A 14165-nucleotide genomic window follows, 5' to 3' on the forward strand; every position below is an offset into this window, starting at 1 on the left:
GCTGGATGCTGTAGCTCTGCTCAACATGTTCCCAGAATGGCCCTAGACAGCATAGTTGGACAGCAAGCTCCTGCTTAAAGAATTTCTTTTGAGAAGCTTGAGCCCACCAGTGATCTTTAGACATCCTTGCCCTGAATACCATGTCCTTAACAGAACACAGTCAAGTTAAAATATGGGTTGAGCGATGTCCACCTCTATAGAAAAATCTGCTGTACTTGCAGTACGGGTCTGGCACAGCTGAACTGATCTCACAGCTTGCTGCTGCTGAACAGAGCCGTCCTGTTTTCTTCCCCTGTTTATCACTACCCAGAGCCTCACCCTCTTTCCCTTGCCCTGGCTCTGATGCTCGTTGTGCCCTTCCCGCGCTAAGTTCACAAAAAGGGCAGATTTTTGTCAGGTTAGTGAATTGATAGGGCTGATGAGCGCCAGAGCTGGCTCAGGGTATGGGGTTAGGACCTCCTGGAAGGGGCAACAGGACATTGTTCTCAATGGCAGTGAGCCTTTAGACCAGACTGGTCGTGCTCTTGCTCTGCCTTTCTTGTTTAGGAATGGAGAGGGTGGTGTTCAATGCTCCTTGCAGCCTGAGGGCACTCCAGCTTGGATCTTCTGCTTGCCAAGAAATGACCTTGCCTTCCTCCCACCAGCTGGTTGCCTAGGTCCCGGCGTACAGGCTTGGCTCTCCCAGGCTCCGTCTGGCCCATTCAGTCTCTTCTTCCTTCTTGCAGAGTGGCACAACTTCAGCAAAACCGGTGGAGCGTGCCCGTACTCAGCTAACACATCCATTAATGGGCAGCGGAAGGGTGGTTGTCCAGGTTTTCCACTTCTTGGGCAAGTTGCTTAGCTACGTCCAAGATACAGACGTTTTAAAAGAGGGAAATGGGACCCGCTCAAATTTAGGATGGGCCAAAGCATCTGCTTTCAAATGCCTCAGGTCTGGACTGTCACAGACCCTGGTGGCACCCTGTTTGGCTCTGCGAGGCAGGTATTCTGAATCATGCTTTTGGGGTGACAAAGGCATATATATAATGTAGGAACAACAGCCATCCGCCTTGGGCTTGGTGTCTGCCAGTGGACAGGGATGCAGGTCGAATGCTGCTAGGGGAAAGCATCTGTCCTTTATTTGATTGAGGCCGTGGACTCTCCCAGGTTGCCCCAGCCCTGCTGGATAACTCTGGGAATGTTGCTTCTCCGAGACTCTGCGTTTCTCTATTTGTAAAATGGGATTACGGGGTCCATCTTCCCTTTTCACCGTTTCAAGATCCGTGGAGAAAACCTGTTTAAGAGCTGTGTGAGTTTTGCGTATTTGCTGCTGCAAAGTTTTATTCTGCATGTTCTTGCAGTGATTAGTGGCACTGAAAATTTGCTTCTTTACAGGTCAATCGCTTTAATAAGGTGGAGGACAGAGCAATCTTCATTACTGATCGACACCTTTATAAGATGGACCCTATGAAGCAGTACAAAGTGATGAAGACCATCCCGCTCTATAATGTAAGTACAAGGACGGGGGAATCTCATCTCGGGTTCTCTTAGTCACAGGCAGTGCATTTACTGTCTAGCTCCATTTTCATATCCATAAAATGGAAAAAGACCTTGGTTTACAATTTTAAATATATTTAATGTCTTTAAAACAGTTATAGTACAGTTATCTACAACACTGATGCATCATGTTAGCTTTTAATTTCAGTGCATAAAATAAAACCTAAAACCCAAACTGCTTATCAAACTCTCTTCTGCTCGTTCTTCTATTTTGTTTTTCATTTGCTGTGCGCCACAAGATCTTGGCCCCGTAAGGGGGTTAGCATTTCACAGCAGCTTATGACACAGTTTCTGTGTCTCTGGGGGTTTGTTTGATCCTTTGTGTCGTGTTTGAATTTTTTTTTTTATATTTGTTCATGTTTAATGTAAATCTTATCAAAGCTAAATTAGTGAGGAATTATAGTGAGGTATCTGGCTTTTTGGGTAGCAGAGTTTAGCTGCCAGTGACAAAGCAGCAGATTATCACTGGTAGGAATGGGGATGGGGGAAAACCTCTTAGCTCTTCTGCATCCTGGAGTGTGGATTCAACTGCTTGTTTGTTTCCCTCAGCCAGAGGTAACACTGCTATGGTTATCTTAAACGTACAGAACCTGGCTGGGTTGCTTGGAAATGTCGTACACAAATTTGTTGGGACGTTTGCATTTGGAGAAATAATAAATCTGGCAGCCCCATATTGCTAAAAGAGCAGAGATGGGATTAGGGTAACGGTAAAATCTAATCTGCAAATGTGGAGTGAATGATTAGCTCAGGCTGCATCCATACTGTTGGTTTGATAGCTCCTCGTCTAACCTCCTTGCTGGTCATCCGCCTAAGCTGTGCACCGACCACCCACCGCAGCGTGTGTGTGGAGCAACGTGCTCGTCTGCCTTGTTTGCTTGTCCTAATAAGAGTATTTGCTGTAGCAAAGCGATGTCTCCATGGCAGTGTCTCTTGTTTTGAAAAGCCGTTACTGCCAGGGAGTTAGCAGCTGCAGGTCATCCTCCTCAGTTGATGTTCTGTTCTACTGACATTATCTCTTAATTGTGCAAAATAAAATTGTCAGCAGATTACGCTGCTAAATGGCTGACTCCTGCTCGTGCAAACCAACTTGTTCAAATACACAGAGACTAAGCAGAGCGTTTCTCCTAGACGGGTGGTTTTTTGTGAAGTCTCAAGGTGAACTCAGGCAGACAAGGTGGAATTTTGTCTATCACAATTTCTCACTATTAGTTTTCTTACCTTATACAAAATGGCTAGGCCACTGCAATTCACTTACTACATTAGCAATTGCACGTAAATCTGTATTTATCACAGCTTTAGAAAAAGGTCTGCTTTACCTGGGTGTCTGATGGGTTTAAAGGTGGAGCTTGTTCATTCATGTAACAGCATGAGACCAGGTCAGTGTGGTGGTAGCCTGAACATTTTCCTCTGAAATCCTTAATGCCTTAAAAATTAAAGGAGGCAAGCAAGTCGGATACAATTTGTAGGTTGCCTGTAGAATATCTGTTACCTAGAAATGTTAGCAATTATTGTTTTTTCATGAAACACGGCTGTCTAAAATAGAGTATCCGTTCATACGGAGTGCTGTAGCACAGGCTGTATGTTGGCTGTCTGCTTTGCATTTCCTCTGGCAGCAAAACAGTTAATGGTCTGTGCATATAGGCCTCTTGCTCTTAGAATACTTGAATTTCTGTAGATATAAATCAGTTTTCTTTGTAGATCTGCAATTACTCCCTTTAGCAACCTACCACAAGGCTTCTTGACTGAACGGTTTCCTTGACCTGAGCAACTGTGAAGTGGTCCTGGAATACTTTGCACAGGAGGGACGGGTCCAAAAGACCCTTCGCTGACTCCTACAGGTGTCAGAATAATATTCCAGAGTGGAAATTTGATGAAAGCCATCTTTGGTAAATGCTGTGGTGATAAATTTCTGCTCTGTTGGCCACGGCCTCTCCTTTTACCTGTTTCTCCTGCACTGTGGTCCTGGGAGACAGTAGAAAATCTGCACGTACACACGGGGATTGCATCGTGGTGCTAGGGCATGCTCACTGACCCTGTTGATTTACTGCTGACCCTCTCTGTGCCGCAGGAGGAGGGGAGAGGAGGAGAGAGTTTGGAAATGTATTTGGTTCATGTACAGTACACGAAATATTTGTACTTTTGCCAGGATTTCTTAAATTGAGCTCCAGCAAATGGCTAATGCTGTAATGCAGTTGTTTTTTCCTTTCTGTAGTTATGTTTTATATTTTGTTACTTAATGATTTGAATATGCGTTGTCTCTTGAGCTGACTTGCATGTCCCGTTTTTCTGCATGCCCAATCCCTTCTTGTGTGGAAATCCTCTTACAGTGTACAGGGAGGTGGTACAGATATCCCTTCCCTTTCGGGGAAAGAACAATTGTTTGAACGGATAAGAATGTTTTTGAGAAGCAAATGGATAATAATCACGCCAGTCCTGATGTATATCGGTGTATCGAATATGTCCAACTAGAAAGGTGCGTGTTCACTGCTGAAGGCGGATTGCCCTTCAGGTACGTAAAGGTGAACCCAGCTGAAATTGGTCTGCCTGTTAGCTGTGCTGCTCGCCATCGGCATTTCAAAAGCACCCTATCAACATGGCAACATCCGTAGGGATGGTGTTTCCATGGTAATCTCATTGGAGACAGTCAGCTGATGTCTGTTACGACCATAAACTTGTTTTCAGCTGAAGAAATCGCGCTACCGTTCCCCGTCTCCTTTAACTGTGTTTGCATGTAAATGGTTTAAGCATAGCCCGTAAGGCGTGCCTGCTCGGGTCCCAGGCTCTGCATTCTGTGTTTTTGTGTCCTGTGTGAGGAATCTGTAATTTTGTGCAAATGATGACAAAGCAGTAACTTTCCTTTCAACCCTGACTGTTTTGCAGATTGAGATGATACTTTGGGGGATTTTCTGTGTGCAAGCGTTCTGGCAGTTGCCTCAGAAGTACCAATATACAATTATCTTTTTGTTCTTACCTGGAGAGAAAATAAACAGATACTGGCAGAAAGGAATTCAAAGGCGACTGAGCAGCAGAAAGGATCTTGCAACTACCTTTCCCAGTACAGTGGTGAATACAGTAAAGGATGTTCTGTGGATGCTGAGAATCTTTTCCTGATCTTCAAGCAGAGCTAATACTAGTGTTTGTAAATACTGAGATAAGCACCTTCTCTAAAATTATTTTTTTGTGTGTTATATTTATTCATTCAGGTAGTTTTATGGGGAGGAGTGCAATAGGAAAATTTTGAAGGGCTCTTGGACTTCTAACATGGTTCTGTTGAATAATTAATGTTTAAATAGGCTTTTCAAATCCAGATATTTCGACTTGTTCATCTTTCACACTTGGTGCACATTTAAAACCTTGATGGCAGTAGTCCCTGTGGTGCTATTGTGCTCACAGGATGTTATTTAAGCATGCAAATTAATTTTAAGGGACGCTGTAAACCCAGGCAGCTGTTAATGTCTGTGCATGAAGTGTAGCTGGTTTTTAAAGTATTTCATAACCTCAAAATAGCATGAACGGCAGAGAATAAACTCCACCTGCGTTGGGTTTATGCAACTGGTAGCAGGAGGTCTCTGCTCAGTGTTTAAAATATCGGCAGTTGCGGTAGTGCAGACAGACTGTTGTGCTGTGATAATAAGCCAACAAAATAGGAGTGATTCTAAACTTGTGTAGTGTTTTATCCAGGAAATAGGGCATACACCGCACTGCTGTGTGTTGGTTGTGGCGTGCTTTTCTGGGACGATGCTGCTGTCTGGTATGTGTTAGACATCCAGAGCTGGAACAGGTTTCTTGGAAATAATACGTTGTGACTGCTAAAGCAAACATACGGATCCAGACTGTTTCTGAATATGATTCATGCTTCTGAAAGGAGTGAGTAGTCTCCAGCTCGATTTGTGCTAATATCCTTTCCAACGCAGGCAGCGGGGCTACACAGAAGGCTTTTTTCTTTAAGAAGGGAATAATGAGACTTTCATTTCCACAAAATGGTATATCGGTGCCTCTCACTTTTAGGAGAATGTGGCTTCTCTCTGCAAATCTCTGGATGACTCAAAGGAGTCACGTAGTCCTGTAGTGGACAGGGAAGGTCTGCTGTATTCTCTCTCTGTAGCCATCATTCTTTTGCCTTTCTCTCTCTCTCTCTCTTTTTTTTTTTTTTAAATTTTTTTTTCAGCACTGGTTTGTTAAATGTACTTGCCTCTTGATGTTTCTTTTGCCATCCTTACATTTTGTTTCCACAGCACAGATTCATTTTTTGCTTTTTCTGATATTCATCTGAATAGCCTGTGTACCCAGATTGCCACCCCTAAAAATTTCCTGCTTTTGCTTTGTGAGATGATGAGGACAAAGCTTTTAATGTGCCAAGTAGCAGTTACTTAACAGACCAAAAAAACCCCCCAAAACCCAAACCAAAACCCCACACCTTTTTATTTTGTCAGAACAGCAAGACCTTAATCCATGTCTAAATACTGGAATCATCACGGCTTTGTGGGGGTTTGCAACTTATATTATTCATCAAGATGTTTAAGCTTTCAGTAAAAAACTTCATTCTTATGTTACCTGCGTATCATTGCGTTCCCGGCGCTGCGTATGTGAATTTGAAGATGGTTGTTGGCCAGACTCATGATTACTGTTGGTTTCCTTTGAAGAGAAAAAAAAGCAGGCTTGTGGCTCTGCCACTGAGCGATGTGGTGTCATCCAGTGTGAGATTTTTGGGAAAGCAAGCTTCGGCTGTTAGAAATCCGCCTGGTGCGCTCCTCGGTGGGTGGCCCGTGGTACTGGATAGGCAGAAGGGCACTACAGTAACATGGGAGAGCGGTGCTTCTAGCAAGAGTTGCTCAGAGTGAACCCAAGTCCAGACGGTAAAATTTCCTCGCACCTTTGAGACTGTTGACTTCCACAAAAACCCCGTTGTTTCACCTTGACTTTTTCAGCAGCTGTGAGGACCTGCGCACTGCCATTGCCCTGAGCTCTCTGGTAGAGGTAGATGTTGAGAGCGAGCGTGGCGTCCTGGAGAGGAAAGAACTAGCCTGGCGGGTAGCAAAGATATATCAACGTACATAACGTTGTTCTTGCTTTCTCTTCACAGTTGATAGGACTGAGTGTCTCCAATGGCAAGGACCAGCTCGTGGTCTTCCACACAAAAGACAACAAGGATCTCATTGTCTGTCTCTTCAGTAAAGAGCCCTCTAACGACAGCAGGATTGGAGAGCTGGTGGGAGTCCTGGCAAGTCACTTCAAGAGGTCAGTGTTGGGGATGGACTTTGTTGAAAATTCAGTCTAGCGTGCCAAATCAGAAACTTCCCCTGAAGTCATTTTGATGCCAGTCTTGAGCTTTGTCTGTGTTACTTCACCATTATTACTAGGATACCAGAGCAACATTTTTTTTCCTTGCATTTTTGGGACATGCTTTTTAGCTACAACACTTTGCTTGCCCCTTCTGCCTTCCCTGGATGTGTTTGTTAGAGTATGGGTGTTTGGGGACAAATATCACTGAAGATGCATTTTGAGTGTGTCACAATGTCTCCTGAATGCTTCTTACAGTCAAACTCGTAACACGTAAAATGAAGGTACAGCTATTCCTTTCCCAACTTGCTCCCCTTGCCCCCAATATCAGTAGACGATTTATTGCTTGAGCTGTAAAATGTCATCTCTGTATCCTGAAAATTCTCTCTCTTGTAAATCAATGTGAAAAAGCTGTTTTATTGGTGGACTGAACACTTAAGTGGTTATCTTGCATTGAGCTTCTTGTAGCTACAGCTGAACTAGCAATAATCACCGTTATACTGTCGAGCAGGTTTGGGACTGTCCAGACGAGCATCACAGCAGTGACTGCATTGCAGGCAATCACATAAAAGTAACTCTGTAGAGAAATGGTATGTGGAGTGAACAGACCTTCAGAGTTGTTCCCTTACTCCTCCAGAACAGATGCTCATGAAGATTGATGTTGTTCAGCATCACATTCAGCGTTGGCTTTTGCCATTCACAATATTACGCTCTATTTATGACCCATAAAGAGGAGTCTTTATAGGTAAATATTCTTACAGAGCTACAAGTGGCAGGACAATGAGAGTGAATTTAGGTTACATTCGGTCCCTGGGTAATTTTTTTCATGAATTCAAGAAGAGCATGCTGGTTTAGCTGCTACTCGCCACTGCTGGAGGTAGGTGCTAAGTTCATTTGAAATGAATTCTCAGCATCGGCATAACTTGTTTTGGGAAATTCAGTGCTGAAAAGCAACAGAAGACATTCTCTGTTTTTGCTTTTGCCTAAATACAGTTTAATTTCAAAGGTAGCTACCCTTGAAGGCTCAGGAGATACGGGTATTGTAAAGCAACACACTTCATTTCGGGAATCCTGTGAAGCAGCTGGAGTTCTTTCATGTCTGGCGTGTTCCGAACACAGGTGACATCTTCTTCAGATACCTGATGCTCCTCAGTGCCTTAACAAGTCTCTAATGTTGGGAAGAGCTGTGAAACCGTTGATTACACTCCAGATCCTGTCTGTTCAGGGCTCAGGCTGCCCTGGTTTGCTGTTCCTTTTGCTCGACGTTACTACGAAGTACCCAGCCTTTTCATCACGTATCCAGTATAGCTCAGTATGAGGCACATGTTCTTCATTTTAAGAAAGTATGTTGTGTGGCCGTCAGCCTCAATTATTGCACCTTTCGTATAAGGGTGTAAACTATTGATTTTCAATTTCTTATACTGATTTAACAATGACATTTTTATCTTTAAAAAGAATAAGGTTTTATCTAATCACTGTCTGTAGTAGAATTGCATTTCAATACTTTTATATGCTGTTTAATCTTCACTTAATACAATATTAGAATTTTTTTACTGCTTCGAATGACAACTCTCAGCACAGCTGGTTAAATGGGAGAGTTGGTCTAAAAGCCCCTTTTTCTCCAACATCTAATAAAAGTTACTGGTTTAACAGTAATGTACAGGAACAGCTCACATTTAATTTTCCAAATATGCAAATGTCATGGTTTCCCTCTTGAAAGCAGTATCTGTAAATCAAAATAAAAGGAAATATTCCTGTTTTCAGCCACTTTCCATTTTCTAAGAGTAAAAAAAATCCTGTCAGTGAGTGGGATTAGCTGACCCCTCGCTTGAGAGGCACTTTGGGAATTCCTCATTAAACGGGATTAGCTGAAAGTCAAGTGTCAGGTTTCTCTGTCGTGCCTGTCAGGAGGCGGTTGCTGTGAAAAGAAAGTGGATCCAGCAGTAAAATCTTGAGCCTGAAAGTTCAATCGCCGCGTGACCCTCTAATGGGACTTCAGAGCTCTGCTCCACCTGGGATGCGGGGAGCAGCTTCCTTGGGGGGTCTGAATAAGGTCCTCTCTGAACACACAAAGTAATTTCCAGCCATCTCGATACCAGTTCTGAAACCCCTGTTACGAGGTTTTAGCAAGGGTAAGGTTGCACAGCTGCCCTTGGTTGTGTGTAGCGCAGTAGGTAATGGTACTTCAACCACTTGTGTAACAAAATCGTGGAAAATTCTATGTCATTCTGTATTAGTGTGTAGGAAAGATGAGGGGGAGGCTGGTGGTGACATCTATGCTGAGGATGCCTAAACTTCCGAATTCAGATGCTTTGTTTCAGGTTTTATTATTTTTCCAAGCTCTTTGAACTGGGAACTTCAATGCTGACACATCACGTGTTGGGAATTTTTGGAAATTCTCAGCAAAAAATAGTTGAGGCATAAAGTTTAGAGCTAATGTCTTTAGATGCTGTATTCTGGCAGCTGCTCTCGGAGAAGTTACGCCGTCCCTGTTCTTAGGCATAAAGGCTTCAAATTTGGGAAGCTATTGCCTGAGTTCACATCTTTTCCCTTTGCCCATGAAAATCTACCTGAAACTGCATCTTTTTAAAATTATTCCTAGTATGATTTTTCTTACTTTCAGGTTGTGGTCACAAATTAGTATTTATGTAGCATAAAACTAACATGATGCTTCTATGAGCTATAAAATTTTGGAGTAGCGACTCTGCTGGTTAAGAGAGTGAATTGAATATAGTCGAGTTAACGGGTGTTTGAGTCATACTTCTAATACGTCAGCTAGATTATATTTTTTTAACAATGCAATTATTTAGGTAACTGAATTCCCAACAGAAATGATGGGAAAGCCGGCTGAGATGCTGATGTAATGGCCACGGTAAGTTCATGCCTGCCTGCAGAACGCTATGTCCATGAACTTGAGTTCGCCTGGGTGTTTTCCTTGCTGTCCTCCAGCTGTGGCTGTCTCAGAGCCCTTGTGCCTGCCAGGTGAGAAGAGCTGTGGTTAAGCGGAGTGCATGAAATCGCTGGAGAAATCCTCTAGCAGCTCCGTGTGTTGGGTAGTCCCTTGTAGGAGCAAGCGTATGAATTCTGGATCATGGGGCGCTCTTACGCTGCTTGGCAGGAAGAAAAGGTGCTCTGAAGTGACGAGGGTAGCACGTGGCTCTCGTCGTTGGTTTGCCAAAGCTCCTGCTTACAGCGCAGGGGACACAGCTCTCGGAAGCTGCGGATGTGGCCACAGCGTCCCGTCAAGTGTTGGAGCCCATGTTCAGGAGAAAGGGACCTGAGGAGCTCTTGGAGGAGTGAGGGTGGACGTAAAAGGGGAGGATTATCAGTCAGGAAAGGACTTATCCTTTCCATCTTTTACACCCACATTGCTTCATGGTCCTTAAGCCTCTAGACGGTGTCTCAACTGATCAGTCGAGTGTATTGAGGACTCTTTCTGGATGTACTTCAGAGCTGTACTTCACCAGAGAAGACCTGATCCTGGCCAGTTTCCAAAGCACTAATTGCTTTTACTCTGATCCTCTTGTGGCTCTCACGCTGCGTGTGTCACCCCCTGTGTCTGGTCCTCCCTGCACTGTGGAAGTGTCGTGATCTAAACACCGTGGATGGTAAAGGCAGCTCAGATGTCATCGCCAAAGATGACCGAGACCCATCCTTTGTTTCCAAGCACTGTGTTCCGTTCTGCAGCACACCCTAACTGAAAGAATTTATTTTTCTTGTCTGTGTTACGCGGTATTTTCTGTCTAACTGACCCACGCCGTTCAGATCAATGTGTATCAGTGGCCTGCTCTCTTCGGTGCTTTCTGTTCCCCTAATCGCCGTATTGTCTGCAACCGCAGTCGCTGGTTTTCTTCCAGGATTGCTGAAGGGAAGGGGGAGTTAAAAGAACAGTAAAAAGCAATCCCTGCAGAACTCCAGCAGAAAATCACTTGCCTAAGGATAATTTTGTATTTTCCATTGCGCTTTGAGACCTGTCAGCCAATTTTAATCATTAGTGCGCACTGGATTAATTTTCTTTAGTTCTGGGTTCTTAAACTGGCGTGCCTTAGAGCCAGTTGCATTGGCACTGCTACGCTATTGTCCAAGCAGTAATTCATAAAAATGGATCTCAAATTAATACGATGGGCTGTAGGCTCCATTAAAGCCTGTTACCCTGTTCTTATTCCACGCAGGGCTCTCTCTGGCTTGGCACGAAGGTGTCTTTAGGAAGATTACGTTCCTCAGCTTTCCCTTTTACATGCCTTAAGTATTGTAATTTTGCTCCATCTGTGCATTTCATTACATTAGCTGAGATGGCAGCAATTTATTTGATTGTGGAAGCGGAGAGGTTTGGTTATCGGACGTAGTGTCACGTGCACATGTATCATCTGTATGTAAGGAGGGTGAGTGTGTATGTATAATTTATACATACATAGGCATAAAATTGGGGAAAATGTATGTATATACATATATTTATATATGCATATATGTAAAAATTGGAAATCTATGTATATATTTATATAGGCATATATGTAAAAATGTGGAAATTATATGTATATACGTATATATACATATATGTAAAAAAACTGGGGGGGAAATGTACCATCAGCCTTCAAAACAAACAGAAATAGAAACACGTTTGGTGTAAGGTGCACAGTTTGCCCAGGCTTCCGTATGAAGCAAGATTTGCATGGAGAAGTGCATCCTTACAAAACGCACCTTTCTTCGCCTGCCGTCAGCAGTGCGGTGACACGTAGGGGATATATCTGGGATTAAAGCTTTATTGTGCCAAATACCATAAACAAACAGATCCTGGTCCAAAGAGCTCACAGCCTAAGCAGACCCAGGGAGCCTGGAAGGGGGAGCAGCGGCGTTGCAGTGCGCTGGGGGCGCGGAGGCAGCTCGCCCCTTGGTATGGACGGAGGAGAGACCAAAGCTGAGCTTGGGGCTGTGGCATGCCCAGCCTAGGGGAGACCGCTCGTCTTAGCCCTGCGTTAGGGCATTCAGAAAAGCCTTGCTTTGGGGGGAAGAAAAAAAAAAAGTGCACTTCTGACTGCTTTCCTGGTATTCAAAGCTTTAGCCATAAATACTAGTTGCACTAGAATTGCTTAAAACTTTGGATGAGAGCAGTATGCCCCTAATCCCCCTGAACGACATAAATCGAGTGTCAGAATAAAACCTAACGGGAATTGCAGGCAATTTGGGGAGACTAAATACATTTGGTACAAATAGAAAAACTCACAAATGTGTTTTCTGGTTTTTTGCTCTTTGCAACAGTTCATGTTGTGGCAAACAAAGTTTCCTGCAAATACGTTTAAAAGTGAAAGATTTTAAAATTCGCCATTATCTAAATAGTGGTGTTTAAGGTTAAGCTCCGAGAGTGCTGCCTGCTGGGTGATTTTTGTTACTAGTGTGAATGCTGAGATGTTTGTCAGATAGATGGAAAGAAACACTCTGTAACTACACATTTCCAATCTGTTGTGCAAGGGTGAGGACAGGCATTTTACACATTTTTGACGCTGTCCGTAAAAAAAGACAGAGGAGATTCAACATGATTTTATTTTCCTGGTTTAGGAGAAAAACCTCAGCTCAGTTATGAGCACGGTCTGGAACACAGGCCATTAAGTAGGAGAGCCCAGTTTGGTTAAAACCGATTTAATATTTTTTATTTGAGTTTTTTCCAGTGATAGGAAGAAACGGACCTTCCAGCTCAGGCCCAGGTATCATGCAAGAGGTTAAAAACAGTTCAATTTGTCATAAGGATGCTCTTTCATAACAAAACGGCACTGATTTTAATCAATTTAAAATTGTTCCTTTCTTTTAAAGCTGTTTACCTTTCTCTTGTAGAAACCTTGATTAACTGCTGAGACTAATAGATTTACACGCGAGTTAAAACAGAAGCATCTTCTCTGTAGTCAGCAACAATCTGGAGGAGACGGTGGGGACTCATACTCTTGGGTTTTTGGGACAAAGAGAGAAAGAGGAGCCCAAACTGGCATTTGAAAACACGAGTGCGGTGGTGTGCTGCTCACAAAGCGACCTTACTCCGAGGAAATAACCATCTCATGAGGCAGAAGGGCTCCGCACAAAGGCAGGGTGTTACAACCGCTGGTATCAAATTAATCTGTCACTTAAGCTTTGTGAACGCTATGAAAATTATCCGTTAACTGACAACGGGTGTCAGCCGCGCCGGCAGCCGGGCCGGTGATGAGTACTCTTTAACTGGAAGTTTCCATCGATGCCGTGATTTCTTGTAGGCTAGAGGAGATCAAAAGGAGTTGAGCGCCACTTCGGAAAAGCGGGCTGGAAACAAACCGCTTCTAAATTGCTATTTAATACGACTTGTCCTTTGTCACCACTGCCAACTAACCCGTGTTTAGTTCTGATTCAGCCGTGCCAGTGGCTGACACCATTGTTAGCGGCGGCTGGAGCCTGACAAAGGACCAGACTTTATTCATATCAGACTCTTCCCTAACGTTTCTTTCAGTGCTTGAGCTTTGTTTTTATACAGGGTTTCTATTCATAATGAATTTTTAGTAAAATTCTCCTGTGTTGGCAGGGGGGAGCCCTAACCCACAGGTAGCTGTCAGCTTTTAAGCACCAGGTACTCGACCCTCCGGAAGGGCAGTGGCAAAAGGAAAAATAGTTTCCTTATACAAAATAAATTAAAAAAAATACATAAACTGGAAAAATTGGCTTAATTCTCTTAGCTTGTCTTAGTGACTTAAAAAAATTTTCTAGGATTTAGCTAAGATTTACCTTTGGCTTATTTATGATGTTTATAATCATTTCTGGTAATTCCTGTGTAGGTTTGTCAACCTCACAGCCGTAGCTTGGATTAAGAAATGACAGTTTTCCTTTGGCAAATACGTTGCATGGATTAAAGATTTGTTGCTTTCGGTGACTCCAGGGCATGAACAGGAGGAGTGCCAGCACCCCGATGAAGCACACCCTCTTTTCTCTTTTATATTTTGGAAAACGTTTCTTCAGCAGTTGATGCGACTGAGGTTTTCCAAACACTTGTCCTGCTAGAAGGGAACTCATTAAGGAACTCGGAAGAGGATCGTGTCCTTTCTTAAAACTCATCTTCCCGACGCTGCTGCTGCGGCAGAGTTCGTTCACTGTCTGTGGGTCCCGAACTCCCTGGCCAGGGAAGCCTTCCCCATCTCACCTTCCAGTGGAAAAGTAGCTTTTTGTTACACTTCTCAATATGTTCCTGGCATGGGAAAAAAAACTTTGTCTCCCGCAGTCCTGAATTTGTAATATTGAGAATAAAATGAGCTCTAGAGAGGGGCCTGGGCTTTCAAGAGGCTGAGTTTAATTTTTGCAGCAAAATTGTGAATCCTTCATTCGAGTACTTGCCCTCTACA

General features: G+C 43.5%; 1 protein-coding gene across 1 annotated transcript in view; it reads left to right on the forward strand.

Moving 5' to 3' along the window:
- Positions 1-14165, forward strand: part of MYO1D (myosin ID) — a 177396-nt gene that overhangs the window by 110024 nt on the left and 53207 nt on the right. Inside the window, exons 21-22 of the mRNA XM_019474268.1 lie at positions 1375-1488; positions 6620-6774. Of these exons, the coding sequence (XP_019329813.1) occupies positions 1375-1488; positions 6620-6774 (269 nt within the window). The remainder of the gene's footprint in view (positions 1-1374; positions 1489-6619; positions 6775-14165) is intronic.

This window comes from Aptenodytes forsteri, unplaced genomic scaffold (genome assembly GCF_000699145.1).
Source record: "Aptenodytes forsteri isolate BGI_AS27 unplaced genomic scaffold, ASM69914v1 Scaffold249, whole genome shotgun sequence".
NCBI classification, from domain to species: domain Eukaryota; kingdom Metazoa; phylum Chordata; class Aves; order Sphenisciformes; family Spheniscidae; genus Aptenodytes; species Aptenodytes forsteri.